At 44.4% G+C, this 22006-nt stretch overlaps 1 protein-coding gene across 1 annotated transcript in view; it reads right to left on the reverse strand.

Moving 5' to 3' along the window:
* Positions 1 to 17620, reverse strand: part of GNA12 (G protein subunit alpha 12) — a 41511-nt gene extending 23891 nt beyond the window's left edge. The window contains exons 1-2 of the mRNA XM_058850024.1: positions 16913 to 17620; positions 5220 to 5435 (exon numbers count right to left, since the gene is read on the reverse strand). Coding sequence (XP_058706007.1) covers positions 5220 to 5435; positions 16913 to 17233 — 537 coding nt within the window. The 5' untranslated portion in view covers positions 17234 to 17620. The remainder of the gene's footprint in view (positions 1 to 5219; positions 5436 to 16912) is intronic.
* Positions 17621 to 22006: the final 4386 nt, after the last annotated feature.

A 22006-nucleotide genomic window follows, 5' to 3' on the forward strand; every position in this document is an offset into this window, starting at 1 on the left:
CCAGGCATAAGTATCCCTGCATTTCAGGGCTCTGCCATATGTGCTGAAAGAGCAAATTGCAAATTGCCTAGAAACATGCTTTTAGGGCTGGCTCTACTCTGCCATTGCATCTTAAAGAGAAATAATCAGTTGGAAACTTCGTACTTCAAGATTCAGGAAATCTCTGTTAAAGTGCACTGAAGAATTCTGACAAAATACAGCCCATTGCTGTAGATTTCATTGAATATGTCACTTCAAAAGTCACATTAAGTCAGTTTTCTGCTGTCCCATCGCTCAATTCACTTGGCTTCGGCCAAATGCTGCCACAAAATCTCCCAGTGCCTCAGGGGCTGATGTACAGCCCAAGTCCTGATGACATCACTGCTGTACTGAGCATTTCTGTACAAAAATAAAGACATTTAAGCCACAGTTTGTCTACTCTGAATCAAGAATTAGTGTGAATAACTGGTGCCTCCCCTGCACTCTGGCCAGAACACACAGCTGACTGCCTGTGAGGCTCTGAAGCCATCAGCTCCTTGCATGGGGAGAATGCAGCAACAAAGCTCTCCCACCCCAAGGAGCAGGCTGTTCCCTCTGCAGTGCTCCAGCACACTGCCTGTCCTGGCAGGCAGAATTTAACCAATTCTAGGGTCTGCCTAAAGGAAAAACAACAAACCCCATAGCTAATTCTCAGAGGAGAATGTCCTATTGCAAATATCCCCCAATTCCCCCTCACCTCTCACCCAGAAAATGGTGAATGAATATAAAAGAAAGGGTCTTTAAAACATTTTCCAGAGTATTCCCACATCCAAGGCTTCAGAGGCTCTCAGTATTTGAAGTATTAATGGAAGCGTTCCATACAATTCCCTGTGCACACATCTAAAAATAGCATGGACACAGTACTAAGGTTTTTGTCTATATTTGCAAGAGTCTTACTTCCCTCTCAGGAACCACAACTTCCCATTAATGCTGACATTTATTTTTTTTTTCTTTAAGAAAGAGCTATTAAGACAACAGAAAGTCTTTTAACAGTGCAGGGAACTTCAATAATTATATTAATGCATCAGTAACAACAATTTCAATTGATATTCTGGTGATGGTTCATGAACATATTCTCTAAATCAACAATGTCAACTTTGCTCTAAGAACTGATAAAGCTACAAGATGGCCTTGGCAGATCTGCCCATCACTATCCATCTGTTCTGCCTGTGACAAAAATAGAATTTTTTCCCCTGATAAGCCCTATTTGTCCCATCTTTACCCACAATGACATCAAGCATGCCAAGCTGCAAGAAGTCAAAAGAATATCTAACCTCTCAGACTTTTTGCTCTGGAAACATTAAAGAAGTGAACGGCTTCTCACATTCTCACAGTAGAGACCTGAGAGGATGGAAAAACCCAAAAGAAATCCCCAAACCACAAAACAAAACAGAAACCACACAACCAAAGCAATTCCTATCTTGGCCTTGGCCTCCATGGTTTAAAGGAAATCTCATTTATGGGTGAAAAAGAGCCTGCACATAGACACACTCAAACTCCCAAATACACCCAAACACGCGCCATTAGGCTCGAACTGCAGAAGCTCCCAGCCCTGCAGCTAATCCTGCTGGAAATCCCACTGGGAATCCCACTGGGAATCCCACTGGAAATCCCACTGGAAATCCCACTGGGAATCCCACTGGAAATCCCACTGGGAATCCCACTGGGAATCCCACTGGGAATCCCACTGGAAATCCCACTGGAAATCCCACTGGAAATCCCACTGGGAATCCCACTGGGAATCCCACTGGAAATCCCACTGGGAATCCCACTGGGAATCCCACTGGGAATCCCACTGGGAATCCCACTGCCCGCTCTCCAGGAACCATTCCCACTGGGATTTGTCTCCCCCTGCTGGTACTGGGGGATTTGCAGCCCCTTCCCAAACGACCACGGGCACCCAAAGGTTCCAGGACATTTGGAGACTCGTGACCAATGTATTCCTTTCTAACACACAGACAGAAAACAGGGTGGGGGGATAATGGGGGCAGGGGAGAAGGGAGAAGAATCCCATTCTGATTACAACGGAATTCCTATTCCAGTAGTTAAAAAAACGAGGACAGACGTGACAATGGAAGCAAACATACAATGAAGCTTTTGTCCCCAAACTACTTGGCTCCCATACAAGGAACAGAGGAACTTGGGTTGGTGGGGACTGGCTGGGGCAGGGGAAGAGCGAGAGGCTGATGTTTGTGAAAAGAAAGGAAAATTGGTTCGTCTACTTTAAGAAAGGCTGGGAAGACAAAAGCAAAAAAACGCAGCCTGCTATTGTAGAATCCACCCACTCACTTCTGAAACGCTCAAAGACCCAGACAGGGATTTACAACCAGCACTTGTAGGCACTGAGTATGAAGCAGAAAACACTCAAATGCCCAGAGGCAGCTTCTGCGGTGCCAGAGAAGCAGCTTTTAGATTGCACAGGGTTATGGTCAGAGCCGTTTTCTTTCAACAAGTTTGGTACTGCTGAGTCAGTCACTGAGCTGGGCATTGCAGACCGTAGGAAGGCACCTGCACACTGCAATTTTCAGCTCTAGTCAACCAACCAACGCATTTCACTTTTAAACAGTCACACAACTTCCTGGAGAAACAGCATTGAAGGGCAGACCAATAACCCTACAGCTTTGAAGCCAAAATAACAACAATGATTAAAAACAAAGCTAGTGTTCAATTGACTGCAAGATGGGGGTGAAGAAAATGCCCATGCTGAGTGGGGTTGTTTTTTCAAACAGTGTCAGGGCACATTCAGAAAGATCACAGTAATGTAAAACTGCAAAATTTTGGTCATGATTTAAGAACTATTTTAAAGATAATAAATTCAGTTTAAACCAAGCATATTCCATTTAATAGCTCGCTTATACTAGGGAAGAAAGAGAGTGCTGATGCAGAGGTTTTCTTTAGCCTGAGTTAAAATCAGCTCAGAAAAGATTTATTTTTTCAGAGTCCACTATATCTGGCTTCTATTTATTTACACAAGTCTATATCCAGCAAGGGTTTAAACTAAACGAATGTATGGGTTTATACATATCATATGCAATTACAAATTAGGCATCTCCTTAAACCACCTCTTTCTTTAAAATGTTATGTAGCTTTAATTTTTTTTTTTAAAGGAATCGTACAGTTGCTTATTCCCATATACTCAGGGAATCAGACTTCTGCTGAAGTTAGAAGCTAGATATGGAAACCTGTTCAAAGTATTAAGGTGTTTGTAATTCGTTTAATCCAGAAGCAGCACTTGTATCCTTGAGACCAATGTACTGCATTTAAAAGCCTTTTATGCAGCCAAATGTTGGGTTTTTTTTAGTTACAAGTGAGGCACCTTCTAATCCCCTGTTGATGCAGCCTGCACAATAAAATAACAGCACTCAGATTTTCATGTTGTCAGTGCCACAGGTGCAGGACTGGCATGGAGTTCCAGAGTTTTTGTGACACACGTGGCTGCAGTACTGACAGGGTAAGAGCCCTGCAGCAGTTTCAGGTGCCCCAGAAACATCACACAGGTTACACCAATGGCATCCACAAGGATGCACCATGGAACTCTAGCTCCATGTTGAAGATGACAGCATATCAAATGATCACTTGCATTCCTCTCTGCTTTGTTTCTGTAGGGCTTTTTTATTTTTTTGGTATTTCCTGTTTAATCCTCTAAGCCAGGGAATGTAGAGGTAGGCCTACTACTTTTGGAACACTATTTACTCAACAAATGGGATGTTTTTCCCCCAGTTTGATACTATTTTATTGCTAACCAGTGCAGGAATGAACCTCCCACATGATCCCCATCTGAATCTCCTTCTGCAAACAAAATCCATGCTTGACCATAGCATTTCCCAGGGAAAAAAAAAAAACCAAACAAACAATCCTAACAGGCTGCTGATGCAACTATTGCTTACTATACTGGATTCTCTTAACAGTTTTTTATTGGCAAATTCAAGTTCCCCGTGGCACGAACCATCTTTTTATTCCACATTTGAACAGTGCTTAGAACAGCAAAGCCTGTTTCTACAGATGTGAGGAATAATAGAACAATTAATCCATCCTCTCTCCCCCTGCACATCCTTCCCCCCACCCCCAGTGCTGTAACATGGAAATTGTTTCATTTTTAGCCTAAGGAAGTGAGGTTTATCCAATCATCCTGTGACAGCTTTACTTCGCCATTTCATTTATTCTTTACCTATTTGGCAGTCTCATGATACTTCAGAGACAGATTTCAAAGATATGCAACAACAAGACTCACAGGCATCTCATTAGTGGAGACAGATGAGTACCTAAGGGCTGCAGCATGAGTTTAACTACAGTATCAGACACTAGAGAGCCCACACATAGAAGCAGGATGAGGGAACAATCAGAATTTCACTATTCAATTTCTCTAGATCTCCTTCTCCTTTGGATGTATTGACTTCCTTTGTAAAAGAATCCAAAGGAAACAAAGCCATGTTTCTGTCCTTTAACCCCTCTAATTAAACAGTGATAACATAGCAATTGTGGTACCAGGTTGTCTGGATCAGTACCTTGTTCCACAGAACAGGGAAGAAAAAAAAAAGGAAAGCAAATCCTCTCCATTTTGTACATATGAAGAAAAAGGAGTGGATTATGAACAGCTGTCAGAAACATATCCCATACCAGAAGTGCAGCTATTTTGGCACCAGAGCATGAAGACCTAACAACAAGAAAGCAGGGAAGAGAGCACATTTTTACGCTCACTGTCATCTTTCAGTTGCTTATCCAAGTTTCACTTGCAGACATCAGGATGAAAAGAAACAGTCAGGGAGCAGCAGCCGGAATGGGTGTTGCATTACTTCAAAAGAGCTGCATGCAGGAAGAGTTTGCCAGTATCAATATAGTGCAAGCTGGCAGGACTGGAAAGTTACAAATTAAGTGTGCCTTCATCAGTGACCTACTATGAACAGACCTACTAAGCTGATAAAATATTTTTAGTTCAACCAATTCCTGCCTTTTTTGGTTCCTCTTGCTCTTCCAGTTTATCCAGTCATGTGCACTTTTCCACTCCCTCTTACTGCCATGTAGTTTTTCAAGTTTGGCTCCAATTACCACTTGTTTCTGCTGCTGAAGTGCTCAGATTTACAGCACTCCTACAAACAGCTAACAGGGTGGCTCCATCTCACACGTAGCAAGCTGTCTTTCAGCTGAAGAGAGATTTATACAGCAGCACTTTTCTCCTCCCACGTGGAGACGGATGTACTCACCAGCTGGTACTCGCTCCGGCGGCTGAAGGCTTCCTTGATTCCCGAATCCCTCCAGAGTGCACCCAGGGCAGGGACATAGAGCTGGAAGGTGGCAGGCTCGATGGGCATTCCAGCTTTGTTTTCAAAGGCCATCAGAAACATTCCATGCTTCTCATTCTCAGTGTACTGCCAAGGGATCCCCAGTTTGTCCCGTGCGTCAACCAGAACCCTGCAGCCCTAAAGAATGATTCAGATAAGAAAGTCAGTGATATAAAGATTAAAGTGTAAAAGAACAAGGACTTGAAGGTACTTGAAGATTATTTTTTTGACACTGTTCTGGTGAGACTGAACTCAGGAGAGAATCATAAACATTGTTTATTGCAACATCTCCAACAGAAATAAGATAGAGCCTGCTTCTGTAAGCAACTTAGCCACAAAATATTTCCCCAGGTGGAAAAAGTATTAGCGGCAACAGCTAATGGCAACAAGCAGTGCTACCAACAGATAATGAAAGTAAACATCAGTGAGAGTATGAAAAGTGTCTGGGAATTAAGAAAAGTGTCTGGGAAGTAATGAGTGATCATCATAGCTATACTTTTAAAAGTAACACCATGCCTGAAAACATATTCTTCCATCTTTTTCTGTTCATTTGCATTTCTGACACCAAAAGTGACATCCCAGCCTTCTCAAGCATTATGGAGAGCAGAAGAGCATTACAGGACTGAAGACATTATATAGATTCCCAGCTACCAGGCTCAGGAAAGCAGATCCAGTTTTCCCTCAGAATCAGCTTACTCTTGGAACTTGCCACACACTTGCTAAGCAATGTGTGACAGGTAGGTTTTGCTGCTCTAATACTGGAAAAGAAATCTGGAAGCAAAGCGATCTAGTTCTCAAATTCAATTCAGGATTACTGAGCTGGTTAGTTTCACATTTTGCAGTTTTTATTTTTTAATCTTTAAATTTGATAATCATAGCAACAAGCCAAACACATGAGATTAAATTTGAAACTTCAATCTTGACTCAAACTTCACTTGCAGTAAATAGCTTCCAATGGCCAATCTTTATTTCTCAATAGTGAGCCCCATTTTCCTAATGGATAAATCTGCTAATAGTGACTCAGCATCTCAAGTACCATTGAATTCACAAGTAAAATCTGTGGGTTATACTGGATTGCTTTTCTCATTAGGCTGACCTTTGGTTCTAGACATATGAAAATAAATGAAATAAAAAAATCTCCAAAAGTGAAGTTCTGTTTCCACAGCTACTCAAATGAGCCTCCACATTATTGGACTGACCTTTTTTTTTTTGCATTCTTTAAGCTATCGAGACTGTGTCTATGTTTTATTAACACTTGAACCTTTCTGCTCTCCAGTCCTTTAGCAGCACCACAAACAACAACAGTAACTTCCCAACAGCAACCAAGATTAGAGAGGGAAGTGAGAAGCAACTTAGTGGAGTGTCACAGAATAGGAACTCAAAGCAAAGTGCCGTGGTTGTCACTATCCAACAGTGCTTCTCAAGAGCAGCTTCCCAAAATGTAAATATTTATGATTCTCTACTGATTGTTACTTCTTCTCATAGAGAATCTATCTCCACAATACCATGAAAAGACTAAAATCAAATATATTTACCAACTGCTGCTTTAAATTCCAGACATAACTATTTAGTAACTCTGTCATACAGACCAAAAGCCAACTCTCATTCCTAGTTGCAGAGTTTATCCCTTTATTAACAGAAGTCTTTCAATGGTTATTTGAATGGCACTAACAAACAGAAGCATGAAAAACCCACTTACAAGGCTCTGTCTCGGAACTGCAGATGCCTCCATGACATCTCCCAGCTTCAGACACTTTTTGCAAACCATGCCTTGCACACACCCCATCCTGGCTGCAACTGAAAGGCAGGGTCAGCTCCCCACTATGCCCATTCAGGAACTAGGGAGATTTTTCCAGAGGATTGCAGTGACTGAGACCAGCAGGACACAGTCTTTTCTAGGTATTTCATGCCAGGTTTGTCTCTGCTCAGTGAGAATTGTTCTGCATGAAATGGTTAATCAGCACTGTGTGTGGGACAGTGATCACCATCTCCCCATGGGCCACCATCTCCCCTCCCAGCCCACGCAGCTCTGACCTCTCTCCTGCCTGGGCCTGCAGGATCTCCCCTGGCTGCTCAGCTCCAGCTCTGGGGCTGGTTTAACCCTTCTCCACCTCACAGCCACTGCAGAGCATCTCAAAGGAACGGCTGCAGGGCTGCACAATTCCTGCTTGGATAAAAGAGCATTGGGAATTCAGTCCAAGTGCATTTCCCCACACTGCTGTCCTGACTTTCCCTGCTCCTAGTGGAGACACAGAGCTTCTCAAAAGACTGTTAGTTGTTAGGGAAAGTTTCATTATTTGTGTGGAGAAAACCACAGTTTCAATCAAGGGTGAAGAGGCCGTTCCAGTCCCAGAATAGTCACTTATCTGCTGGCTGCTGCTCATTGGAAATGCAGGTTTGACCCTCCCTGAGGCAGGAAAGGGAACTAAACTTAGGTCCCACAGACCCTGTGGGAGTGCATTAACTATTGTAAGGTCACCCATATTGTGAGGAACAGGTGGTATCAGCACTTTCTTCTGACTGTTCCAGAGACAGAGATGTTGCCACCAATTCCCATGTAAAGCCCATTTGGCACAAAGTGATTCAGGAGCAGGACACCAGCATCAGCGCTGACAGACACACACTGCATGAAGGAAATAAAAAAATAGGAGAAAGGCTAGCAGGAATGCTGTTCTATGCACACCCACAGAAACAGCATCTCTCACAATTTTTAGAGCATATCTGCTTCAAGATGTGTCTCTAAACCACATCAGGAATAAAAGCTTTATATAACAAGCAAAATACCCAACGTTTCTTCCTTCCAACTCTTACCAGTTAAAAGTGTGACTCAGCAGAACCCCCAGTGAATCTAAACTTAATATTTCTCCATCTCTACAAAACAGTTCCATAAATGCTACAAACAGATGTCAGAAAGATGAGGAGAAACAGAGAAATCACTAAATTTAGATCCTATGTACTGCTATTTTCGCATCTCAGACTTACTGGTAACACTGTATTTTGTAACCTCACTGAGCATTTGATAATCCTTGCCTCATTAATCTGCAGAGAAGTTACTGTAGGAAAGATTTCCTCTTACTGGAAATACAAGCAAGACACTTTTCCTACCCCCTTTCCTGACAATTTTTGTGATTTTCTGCTACTATATAAAATGTCAATTCACTCTTTCATTCATGAGGCTGAACACCATCAATTATCATTCTGTTTTCAAATCTGGGCTATGGAAAAAAACAAACTTTAGATGGGAAATAAACTTCTGAACACTTCAACTGATGTAAAGCTTTTGTGCTGCAGTTAAAGCAAGACCCAGAATAAGCACAGGTGGAAAGAGTTAAAATTCACAGATAAGGATAGTGTTAGGCATTATAAAATAGAAAACCAGCAGGATAATGGAAACACCAGCTAGGGAAGAAAAAATAGGAAATTCTCTGTTCCATTCCTTAATAATTTTTAATATATTCAAGTAACTGTATAAATTACTGGCACACACAAAACCTGAATGGAATCTCAGGATAGAAGAAGAAAAACGTGTAACTAGAGTGTGATGAGATCTACCTCATGAAGCACCATATCTTATACAGAAGAAAATGCTAAGTCTAGAAATCCACAGATTTGAAAAAAAGACAACTAAGGCATAAGACACAAGACATCTACAGAAATCACAAACCACTTGCAGAAAGGGAATAGACAAAGACTGTTTTTCTCCTTCCCCTCACTAGAAAAATATGAGTTATCAAACAGTTCAAACTCAAAACCTACACACCCCCAGCCAGTAAATGCATTTACACAGGATGTTGGCCAAAAGCATAAACTGACTCCAAAAGCCATGAAGAAGAATGGATGGAAGCATAGTCCAGAAAGGACTATTCGATTACATTCCAGATGCAAATCCTGGCTCAAGAAGTTTCCGAAACCAAAGGCTGCCAATAACTGGAAGAGCACACCAAAGGATCACATTGCCTTGTGCTTGTACCAGGTTTTGGTTGTGGGATGTTTTTTCATGTCACAGACAAAGGCCGAGCTCCTCAGCCTGACACAGCACAGCTGTTTGGAGCACATTTGCTACTCACCAGCAGGAAGGTTTTATGAGCATTTACACAAATGCTCGTTACTAGGACTGGCTCAAATACATTTTTTCTCCTTTACTTTTGAAAGTGTCCTAGCTTTGAAAAAAATCCAGGTTCTCTTGTATTTTGAAATAATAATTAAATGAATTTGTGGGAATTATAAGAAAGGTTATCATGAGCTAATTTCACTTGAAGCCAGAGATGTTTGCCAATACAGGACAAGAAGTGTTGCAGTATTTAAAGAGCAGCATGATTTAAGCAAACCTTACATCTGTAGTTACACTGCTACATAAAACACAACACTCACTTCTTAAATTATTCATACGCTCCAGTACTTGAAGGATTCATTATCCCTAAAACCTCACACCTTTCCCCAGATGGACCAACTCAGCGGCCAAGGGAACACCCCTCAGTTAAGTACCAAACATAAAATTGGCACAACAGGTTTGGGGAGCACTTACTCTTAGGCAAGGCCAGGTTCTTCCATGCACACACCAGCAGTCAAGCGATCAAAAACTTATTCAGTGTCTAGAGAGAACTTGCAAACCTGCTCAGAGTTTGTATACAAACAGAAGTCTCCTACATCGCATTTTCTCAAAATAATTTTAGGGAACTACTGCTGGGTATGAGATCAGAGACAACAGAATAACTTTTATGCATTAAATACTACAGCAGCTTCTTTTTACACTTTTACCATTAAGACACTGTTTAACCTCACAGTAACAGCCGAAATCTCCAGTATCTACTTATCAGTTATGGACATGACTGTCCTGAGAGAAGTGCTGAGCACTCCCTGGGGGAATCCAGCTCACAGCTACCTGGCACTGCTGTCTTCTCCTACAGCTGCAAACCAACAGGGACACTGCAGGCACAGGGACATTCAAATGTGTTTCCTACTGCGTGTTTTCCCTCACTGTTGTTGACAAGGAACTGGCAAAAGTCTGGGGATCTCATCTCACAGAGACCAATCTGCATCGGAGCTACTGCCAACAGGACTGCTCCCACCTCAGCCCATAGATATTCCCCAGAGCCAGAGGAACAGTACAAGGTGATGCAGCCACAGGAACACAGGTACAGCTGCACAGTTTTTAAAAATAAAGTCACCAGTGTTAGCAAATATAATCATATGCACTGCTTGTAAATTGATGTCTGAACACTGCAGAGAAGGTGACCTCCTACAAACAGAGTGATAGCAAGACAATCAGATTTTTATAGCACACTATCATAAAAGCATTAACAGAGTTTTTCTTTGATCTATGTCCTTGGAGCATTACAGCCAAGCAGCAGTAGAGAACCCAATGTCATTCAGGATAAGGTTTCACATTACAGAACAGTCAAACAATGAGGTACCATCCAAAGGGGCATCTTTCCTGTCAGTGGAGTTCCACCCTCTTCTGTTTCATAGGTTTGTCATTTGCCTGAGGCCACAATCCAGTGAGCAAACATCACCAAAACCCTGGCCATTCATATAAAAAGAGATTTCCAGTGGCTATTTAGTTTGCTGTGAGGCGAGACACAAGGGTAGGGATGGGAACAGCACCAGTTGGCCCAGCTAGACAACGAAAAGGCTCTCCAGGTCTGCATGTCCTTTCACCACTCACATATTCCAGTACCACCCAGGTGAGGGCAGGGTAAACAGCAAAGATGACCTACCTTCCAGCCCAGCATACAAATAAAAAAATGCTAACAAAGGGGAAGTGTCATTTACCTAGTCCACAGGAACACAAATATTAAAAAACATTTGGATTAGCCATCGAGTCTCTGGATTGGGAGCAGCAGTGATGTCTGCTTGTCTGGAAACTCTGAAAAGAGTCCTTGTCTTTGACTGAACCCAGCAAAATGACGATAAATGCAGTAGAAGGAAAATACTCACTTGCAAACTTTACTTGTAACTCAGCACAGGGTAGAGAGAGGATGACCTCAGAGATGACGAGCGGTGCAGGACCTCACAAAAAGTTCCCACTTAATGCTTTCAGAACTGTATTAGCGGCTTTCTCCTTGCCCTGAGACAATCCCACCAGCATTAGTTCACAGTCAGTTCATGCCTTCAGCACAGGAGACTCAGCATCTGCAGCTCCAGATGTATCCCTGCCATGCTGCCCTCACGGATTCAGTACCCAGCACATGTGCTCAGACAGGGCTTTCAATGCCAGGATGGGACCAGCTCCTGACCTTCACTAGGCTGAAAAATCACAGCCAAGTGCTGGAAACTCATTTGGAAACTCTGCAGCCTCCAATTCCTTTCAGCTTTTTCTTTGTCAGAATTTGCATTGAACTTACTTTTTCAGACACTGTAAACTAGAGTTTGCTCCGAAGTATTCTTGTAAACATTTAACAGGACAATTTGCTAAATTTTTTGCCAATACTGTTTCCAAGTTAATTATAAAACTACATGTATAGTTAACCAAGTGAATATAATGTAAACTCCCAAATGTAGTCACTCCAGTGACTAAACTTTTGTCTGGAAGACATCAAAGTATGTGCCTGCAGTCTCCAGGGACTAAGTCATGTTCTGCAATACTAATGACTACATCACAAGAGTATTGTGAGCTCCATTTTGGAACAACTATGAATATTTATCATCTACTACTGACCATTACTCCTCTTCCAGTATCTGCCACCATGAAGAGAAACTGCTGTCTCCCAGCCCAACCCAGAGACACCCCAAATGCAAAGGGACCACCAGAGCTGATGGAATTTACATAGAAATTACATTGACTGGAAATCAGTAAGAGATCCATTGATGAAATTAATCTGGAACAACAAGATCAACAAAACTCATCAGAGTTTTTTGTCTTTTCTACATAAACTAGTGAATAATATTTTCCTTAATAAATAAACTCAGAGCAAAGATAACCAGAATTAAAAATTATTCTAGTATAGAACTTTAGCACTTCTATATTAAAGGGAAATATTCTACTTAACCACAGTTCCTGTAATCTCCTTGTCATTCCTCTGAAAAGAAGCTGTTCCAGCAGAAAGGAGATTGACACTGTCCTGAGACCAACTACTCAAACAGCTGGGCTCAGCTCTGAAGCAACAGATGAAGTGTGACCATCATCACCTCCTAATGGGTTTCCAAACTCATTTGCATGTAAACCCAGGGAAGTGTGGAGTCAAAACAATTTAAAGAGTAACTGGGGTTTACCTGATGTATTCCACCTGAGGTTGCAGGCCACTTGAAGAAATATGCTTACATTATAGATGAGTAGTAACTGACAAGCCTAGCTCCCAAACAAATAGAATAATCTGTTTCCACATCCCAGAGTTTGTATCTGCACCTGGCTGAAACTTGAAAGTTGCAAAAGAGCTTTCTTGGTTTGCCTGTTGATGACAGGAGGTACAACCAACTTAATTCAGCCACCATAAATACAATTTAGGTACATTCAAGGTACATAGAGTCCTAGCAACAGTCCAGGTTTAGTACTAATTGTAGAAGTCTAAAGCTCTTAAAGCTGCCTTCAGCACAAGCCACTTATTTTACTTTACTGCCACTCATATTCCTGCTATCAAGGAGAAATGCTCTCAGGTATCCCCTCGTGTATTGCAGCTGCACTCAAAAGTCCCAAAGGACTGTTCCTCAAAGATTTTACATGTTCAGAATATTCCTTGTTTTTTCCCCACTCAGAGCTCACAAATGAAATTACACATAATTTCCTGTCTAGCCCTTCCCTCTGCAATTCCAGGTTTTCAATTCCTTAGTCAATCATTACACTTCAGGCCACAAACATGAAAACACTCATGGATGTACTGAAACCTTGAGCTGGTCTTTCCATTCTCAACAGCAAAACTAACATAACCAAAAGAGCTCAACAGATTATACTTCAGGCTTTTAAAAGCTGAACTTTCTCTCTTCAGATTGAAATCTCCTAAACAAGCCGGTGCAAGTACCACTCTGGCGCTTGTAGATTGCTGTAATTATTTTCTTATGCAACTAAACCGGGTTTTTTTAAGCAGCATGATATTCACATACTTGAAACAAGAAAACATTTAGACAAGGAATATCAGAGTTGTGACTTGTTGAGTGTCTGAGCTCTTTAACTTTTATCAAAGGAAGCAAATAGAGTAGCAAGGCCAACCCATCTGTTTTGGATGGAAGGTATCAAAAGATTCCTGTAGCTACAGTTGAAAAGCATCAAAATACTCTGTAATACCACCACACATTGCTTAGATTTGAAACTTAAGGCACATGAAAGTTTTCCAAGTTTCTCTGCATAGCCAGGAGTCACTTTAAAATTCAGGCCTCAGCAGCCAGACAGCCCTGTCCTGTGCACTTTCCTTTTCCAGGTGGGTGTGCTGAAGTCCTGAAGCCTGTGTACTCATACCAGAACATTAACACTACTGCTTTTCACTTCAATCATCAAAAAGTTCCAGAAAGTTACTTTGAAACTTAGCCTCGATTAACAAGCAAAACCCGAGTTAACCGATGACTATTTACCTTAAACCAAAGCAAAACTCCTGTATTTGAATACCATCCCACAAATGCCAGAAAAAGCTAGCAAGGCCCTGAACCATCACCTGTACTAAATGGAAAAGCAAATTCTGTATCATAGGTTTATTTTGCTTCAGCATTTTGTTTCTGACTGGGGTTTCCCCAAAATGGGAGATGAGAACCAGAGAAAACAGGCAAAGCAAAGAACTCAGCATTAACAAGATATCAGAGAAGCAAGAAGGTGAAAACTCAAAATAAAAGTGGAAGCTGACACCAATGTCAATTCATACTTAGTACTGTTATTTTCCAAGAAGTTTCACATTGTGTTCTCTGAAGCAGTTTCTTCATTCTCCATAAGCTGTACAGTTGCCTAAACACTACTGCAATAAGCATTGCAGAAATATCCAGCTCTGTTACGAGAGTAGGAATGCTCCTCCTTCAGAGAGAAGTTTAGTCATGGCTGGAAAATGAAAATTGACCATTTAATCCCAGAGATTTACACTGCATTTCTAACTCAGATCTCACTGTTGCAGAAGCTTAGCAGGACCATTGTCTGACCACGCTGAGGACTGTGTGGAAAAATGGGCTAAGATTGCTGCAGCTGTACTTGACAATGTCACACAGATTTAAATGCTATTTGATAGGATCATTTCCACTTCACATTGTCCACATATAGTACTAAAAATTCATCTGAGATCTTTTATTGTCGGTTAAACACATGGTGATCTTGGCTTCATTAAGTCTTAGTGGGCGATCACTGAACTTCCTGAAAAAGTGAGAAGAACCTGTAGTTTAAACACTCTGTTATAGAAAAAGCAGCAATCACGTGCACTTGACAATTTACAATGTCAAAGAAGCCAAATAGGTTTACTTCAAACACTGGATGTTTATCCACAGAACAAAGTTTAATGCATGAGAGTATTACACAAATATCCTAAAATAAAAGCACTGACTGTTTTGAAAGCCTGTTTTGTTATTCTGTCTTGGTATTTGATTTCTTCCTGATGGTTACAGCAGAATATCAAGGTGTTACCAGTTTTCTCTCTGATAAGCAAAATGCAAACATCTACTGCCTTCCCACCAGAAAACTTTTCTAGCTCTCTTTGTTTGCTCTTCCTCTTTCTGACTACTTTTTACGTAGTGACTATTCCCAAGCCATTCCCCAAAAACTTATGGGGGGAGTATAAGTTGTATTCTTGTATGCAAGAGCCACCTGTGTTATGTGGAGAAGGAAGGGAAGGAAGAGTCTGACACTACCTAAAGGAGAACCCTAACCTAACACTCCCAAATCACCACCTGCAAGGCCAAAAGGGCAATCAATCTGCTGAACCATATTAACCCACTTTAAAGCTATTTCCAAATTTTATTTTCAGGATTTGAAGAGTTTAAAAGGTTCAACTGACATAGTCCAAGAAGTGCTGTTAACTATCAGAACACCTGACTGCTATCTTGAGGACCAGGATTCTACTTTGAGTTCTGCAAATCTCCCCAGAGCCATCCAGCAAACAGGTGTTGCAAGTGTGTGACTTTGCCTCCCCTACTACAAGGGGACACTTTCCTCCCAAAGCACACCAAGTTCTACTGTTGAAAGCTCTACACCTTCTGCATACATAAAATATTACATCATTTTACCATCACTGCTACTGCTTAGACAACTTAAAGAGGAAGGAGTCTCTGATTTTTCCATTTTCACAAACTGCTTCCCTAAAAGCTTCTGCTACTTCTTGAAATTAGCAGTAAAAAAATAAATCACTGACCACAATAAGCATTTAGATCTAAAATAAGACTCCTTATTTCTAGGCATATAGATTAAAAAAATTATAACACACTCTTTGCTCACATAACTACAATCAGAGAGAAGTTCCTGAATTTCAACTTTCTTGCAGTTAATGGGCTCCAGCCTGAAAACAGACGAAAAAAAGGAAAAGAAAATTAGACAACAATTTTCCTGTTCATTAACAGGAGTGAAAGCCCTTCATGGAATAGCAGCATTCTTAAAAACAAGAGTCATTGTATGTGTGCACTTATTAAGTGCACATAAAGCTTCTATTTAAACACAAATCTCGAAACTCAAAAGTAACTCGTTATCTTTAACTTGCACAGTTCCCTTTCCTTTAACTTTCTATGAAATCTCACAGAGCCTCACAAATCCATGCCCACAAAAGAATGGAGACAGTCCTACAGAAAAATATAGGCAGGAAAGGAGCACTTCTTTTAGGGAAAGATTATGAAGATGAAGAGAGAAACACTCCTGAGTGAGCTTTTTATGTATCTTCAGGTATTTTCTGAAATGTGATCACTTCCATCTTCACACGGCATCCACGCTTGTATCCCTGGAAGGAACAGTATTTGTCAAGGCTGATTTTCCCTAGTTAGGGAAATATTGGTCTGTAGACCAAAAGCGGCTCTACCAGGAGCTTTTATAGTCTCCAGTCAACAGAGAAATACGTTGCCAGCACTATAAAACCTGCACATACACTGAACGAAAACTTTCTTGCAAAGGTACCAAACCAAAGTTATTTCCATTTCAGCTCCAGGTTTGTTAAGACCCCCCCACTGCCCAACTCTGCGGGCCTACACTCCCCCGTTCCTGAAGATACACCAAGTAACAACCACTTGCAGCCGTAACATCTGAACGAGAACCCCTTTCTTGTCCCACCTCGAGGTGCACAGAATGGGGATACTTTGCAAAAGCAGAGAAAATCCTCGTCATTTCTTCCAATCTTGAAGTTCCTCCAATTCCGACTTCGAGGATGCTCTCATAATGTTTTTCCCAGAAGGCAGGCCACACCTATATCCTCTTCCCTCTGCGTTTCCACACAACTTTTCTCAATCCCCTCTGCAGGAAAATTTCCTTTGAGCCTTTTTCACGGAAGCCTTCAGCCGGGTAAGGCCGGAACCCACATTCCCCGGGCCCCCGCAGCACAAAGATCCCCGCCCTCCCGAACACCTGCACCGAGACCCCTTCCCGGGAGGAGGGAGCACCGAGAGCCGCGGCGGGGCTCGCCCCGCCCGGGCTCTCCCGTTCTCTTCCGACGGCGACTCCGGGCACGGCCCAAGCTCCCGGCGCTGCGGGATGTGCCGGCGCCGGCCTCCAGCCCCCCTCCGCCGCCCCTCACCTTGAGGATGTTCTCGTAGATGGTGGCCCGGAACTCCAGCAGCGCCTTCTGGTCGAACTCGCGGCCGTGGATGATCCGCATCTGCTTGAGGAAGGTGGACTTGCCGCTCTCGCCGGCGCCCAGCAGCAGGATCTTGACGAGGCGGCGCACGGCGCGCCGCTCCCGGGCCAGCATCGCGTCGATCTCCCGGCTGCGGCGCCGCGCCTCCCGCTCGGCATCGCGGCTCCGCTCCTTGCCGTCCCTCCGCGGCTGCTCCCCGGCGCGGCCCGCGGCCTCGGCCGGCAGCAGGCAGCGGCTCAGGGTGCGCACCACGCCGGACATGGCGGCGGCGGCCCGGCCGGAGCGCTCACAACGCCGCCGCCGAGACCCCGAGCTCCGCCAGCATCGGGCGGAGGCCGCCGAGACGCTGCGACCGGGAGGAGGAGCAGCCGCAGCCGGGGGCTACGGGCCGGGACCGCCCATTCCTCTCTCCGGCTCGGCGGAGGGAGGGAGCGGCCGGCCGGGGGAGGGGTGGGGGCGGCAGGGCGCGGCCCGCAGGCCCTGCCCGAGGAGAGGGCGCGGCCGCTCCGAGGGGGCTGCGCGGGGCCGGGACGGCGGGAGGCGCCCGGAACCCTCGGCGCGGGGTCGCGGCGGTGCCGCGGCGGGGCGGGGGACACGCGGCCCCGGCCCCTTACACAGCGGGCGCCGCCGCCCGCGCGGGGAGGAGCCCGCGCCGCTCTCATTGGGCGGCAGCGCTGTCGCTCAACGAACTCGTTCTCCAATTGGAGGAGCCTATGTGCGGGGCGGAGCCAAGCAGGCGACGCGGCTCAGGGCAGGCAGTGCCGGCGGGGGGGCGGGGACAGAGGCGCGAGCACCAATCAGCAGGGAGAGGGCGTGGCCTCGATGCCGAGGGAGAGGCGGAAGAAGAGGGCGGGAACACCTCCCGTTGCGTGACGTCACGCAGTGCCCCGTGATGGTGGCGTGACGTCACTGCGCGTTCGGAATGACGTCAGAAGAGCCCTTGGGGTCCCGAGCCGGCGGTACCGGGGCCGGTGTTTGTAACGTGTGGGTCAGAACCCGGTGGGGTTTGTTCTCACCAGAGAGATCCAGCGGCCAGCTCATGCAGCGGCATAAAGAAATGTGTCATCGCTGATGTCATCAAGGAACACACGTCCACAGCACTGCAGCATGCGCAGATCCTTACTCAGCCATTGTACAGTGCACAGGGATTGGTCTCCACAGACCCAGCTGCCCTCAGGAGCTGGTCCTGAGTGGATCAGGCCTCTGACCAGAACCCAACACCCAGGGTGAACCCACTCCTGTGGGACACTTCAGTCCCTGGTGACATCGCTGTAATTCCTTGCAAACACGCTAGAGTAATCCAGTGCCAGGCTGATGGCGAGGTGGGGATTAAAGTATCAAAGTACACATTTGAAAGAAAATCCCCCTTGGTCTCGTGATTAGGTGCTGGAGGGAAAAAAACAATTTGGGAAGCAGCTGGTGTGTGATCACCGAGCAGTGGCTGGGATCCCAGACCTTCTGGCTGCAGAATGAAATCATAAAAGACAGGCACATGTACTCAGCTCTATGAGATTATTTGTCCTTTCTGCATTAATTCTGTCTGTGCTTCCAATTATTTATGCCATAAAAATCTATTCCAGTTTAAATTTCAGATTACTTATTCTCCCCAGGCCTGTTCCAAACATGGGGTGACACAAGTATAGAGAGCTGAGGGAAACTACTAGAATGACTGGGATTTCATAGAATATTAAGGATGCTAAGAATTCCAGGGTGGTTTGGGTTAGAAAGGATCTTAAAGCTCATCTCAGTTTTGCTCCCTGCCATGGGCAGAGACACCTTCCACTATCCCAGGTTCATTCAAGCCCTGTCCAACCTGGTATTGAACACTTCCACAGCTTCTTTGGGCAACCTGTGCCAGGGCCTCAGCACCCTCACAGGGAACAATTTCTTGACAAATAATATTCAATTTAACTCTACCTCTCTTCAGCTTAAGGCCATTCCCTCTTGTCCTGTCACTACCCTGTCAAAAGTTACTCTCCATCCTCCTTGTAGGCATTGAGACGTCTCAAAAGGTCAGGGAGTCACAGAGGTAAACAACAACAACAACAACAAAATTAAAGAAAACCTTTCATGGAAGTGAGAATCCTTTGTGAGGATTAATCCCACTGAGATACTGTTGTCAACTCTTCCCCAAAGAGAAAATGTTTTTCTCCCTGGCAAGAAGAGGCATTTCAAAACACATTTAGATACTGGAGATTTCAGGAGACCAGCACAAAACTCTTAGTCCTGAGCCATTCACCCAGAAGCTTTCTTGAACAGTTTCCCTTCCATGGTCTTACCCTTCGATTGTAGTTTGAGACTCGGGAGCGGCTCATTCCACCCATAAAATGCTGCTGTAGTTCAGGAGTTTCCCACTGGATGTCATGATTGCCCTGCCAGAACCCAGTCACACCAGTGGGATGGAGACAAACAACCCAACCCTGAACCCCCATTCTCTGATCTTCTCAACAGCTGAGCACTCAGGACTCCCGCTGGAATCCACAGATGTTAAACTGCCTGGAAATCAGGCCTGTGGAACTGTGGAGTGCCCAGATTGGCGCTTCCTGATTAGCTCGGTTTCTCCTGCCCCACTGGCTTTGTCCTTGTCCTACTTGAGGTCCTCTTCAGGCTTCTGAGGTGCTGAAGTGTTTTGGCAGAGTTTGGTTACCATGCAGTCCCACTCCAGTGACAGACCTGCTTCATCTGGAAGAGGGAAATTGTGGTACACAATAAACTAATCAAATCTGTTGCCAGACACCCTTAGTTCTCCATACATTCATCCATGAAAGCAGCTTTCAACAGCTCCCACCTAATTGTCCAAAGGAGCAGGTCCAGCCCTCCCTCCCTCCACCCCCTGCAGCACTGTGGTTCCTCTTGGAATCACTGGGAAGCTGCTCCCAGAGCAGCACAGAGCAGAATTCTGTTTGCTCCTGTGGCTCTGCAGGGCTGGGGCTGTGCCCAGGGCCGGGCAGGGCTCACAGCCACACATGACAACCCCTATTGATGGCCCTGCAGAGGATTTGTCATGAGGTAAGCAGGAGGTGAAAGTGTCCCTGATGAGAGACAGGTTTGTTTGCAGCCTCAGAGAATTCCCTTTCTCCTTTTCCTTACTGTCTGTCCAGCTCCGTGCTTCAGGATTTCCGGTTCATCTCCCTTCTTAGTGGCTTAGTCTGAAATGAAAACAACTTATATTGAGACAAAATAAAATATAGCAGTATCAATTACTTCCTTTTTCTATTCTTTTACCTTCTTAGTTTTCCTTATTTTTACTTTTTCCCCCCCTATTTCTACTGTTTTCCTCTTTCCCATCTCTGTTTCCTCCTATAACTCCTGTTCTCTTTCTGCTGATTGTGCAGCTGCTTCTATTCCTTCTTCTTTAACCTCCCATAGCGAGAGGGAAAGGGCAAAAAAATGGAAGAGAAAACTGGAGGATAGAAAGAAAGGGCCAATGAGGGAAACATTTCCATTTCCCTCCTTGGCTACAAAGCAACTGAATTATGAGCAGGAAGATGGAGAGCTCTCAGGGGAAAGGCTGGGGAATAAACTTTTGGGGCTCTGGCCTTGAGAACATGTTCAGATGAAAGCTGGAAAGGTGTCTGGCAGCTGGAGGAGGCAGTGGGCTGCTTGTGCATGAAGACCTGACTCCATTTGGGACAGACAGCAGGAGGCCCAGTGGGAAGGAGCTGCTGCCACTGGAGCTGAGGGTGCAGCTGATGGACTCTGGATTAAAAACTGGCTGTTTGCCCACACCTGGGACATGGCTGCTGTTTCCCTGAGCACCACCAGACACCAGCACTGCCACAAATAGCATTTTGCTCAGTGAAACTGAGAAGTACATAAGCCACAAGGAGGATTTCCCCTTGCTGCAGTAGTAGCACCTTGCATCAATGCAGGAGCTACTGCAAATGCAATCAAAACTCCAGAGTTTAGGCACAAAACTGAAGATCTTAACAGGACAGCATGGAAAAGTGTGTGGTGATGGAATCACCCAAAATGGTAAATCACACACCCTGTGCTGGAGTCAGAATATTGAACAGTAGCTCCCACAGGGCAGGTGCACTCCTGCCTTAGCCTGGGTTATTTGAAGATGTCTGGGCCCTTGAATTGCTCATTGTGCATTCAGGCAGCAAAGCCTGTAGTTCTGAAGAGCATTTATGATCTAAACTCCTTTTTCTGCTTCTCTGTTGAGACTGTGACTCTCTTTGCCTGAGGAGGTGCTGGAGTTTATGTGCACTTCAAGCCTTACCTAAGCTGGTAGTTTTGTCGTGTTAAAAGTGCCATGTTCTGCTTATTGCATTCTCGAGGTTTTATATGGCTTTTTCAATGGCCTTCTCTCTGCACACTCCCCATGGCAGAATGAAAAAGTGCAGAGAGGCAAGGGGAATAACATTCTCCTGCACAGGAATGAACAAGAGCAGTTCAAACAGATCAACCATTTTCTAGCAACATCATTAAGTATATGGGAACCTTCTGGTACTGAAGTATTAGTTTTTTTGCTGTAGGTATTGAGCCCTTGGCTGGTTGTTATCTGCAAGACTTTATGATCCCTATTCTATTGTCTTTCTGAGTTATCCCGGTTTTTTGAAGTAGTTGCAGTCTTAACACTTGTGAAGCCAAAGAAAACTGAAGTAGTTTGGCATCCACTTATTAGTAGATTTATATCTCAGTATTTGTCTTGATCCTTTTAATGCCACTGGAAGGGCTGAGGGAATGGGTTTGTTCAGCCTTGAGAAAAGGCTGAGGGAAGACCTTATCACCATGTTCCAGTATTTAAAGGGTGGCAGCAAAGAAAGTGGAGACTCCCTCTTTACCAGGAGTCACATGGGAAGGACAGGGGGAATGGGTACAAGTTATTACTGGGGAGATTCTGACTGGACACAAGAGGAAAATTTTTCACAATGAGAACAATCTGTCATTGGAATAATCTCCCCAGAGAAGTGGTGCATTCTCCAATATTGGACACTTTTAAGGTTCAGCTGGACAGGGTGCTGGACATCTTGTCTAGACCAGTCTTTTGCCAAGAAAGGCTGGACCAGATGATCCTTGAGATCCCTT

Source organism: Poecile atricapillus, chromosome 14 (assembly GCF_030490865.1).
Source record: "Poecile atricapillus isolate bPoeAtr1 chromosome 14, bPoeAtr1.hap1, whole genome shotgun sequence".
Classification (NCBI taxonomy): domain Eukaryota; kingdom Metazoa; phylum Chordata; class Aves; order Passeriformes; family Paridae; genus Poecile; species Poecile atricapillus.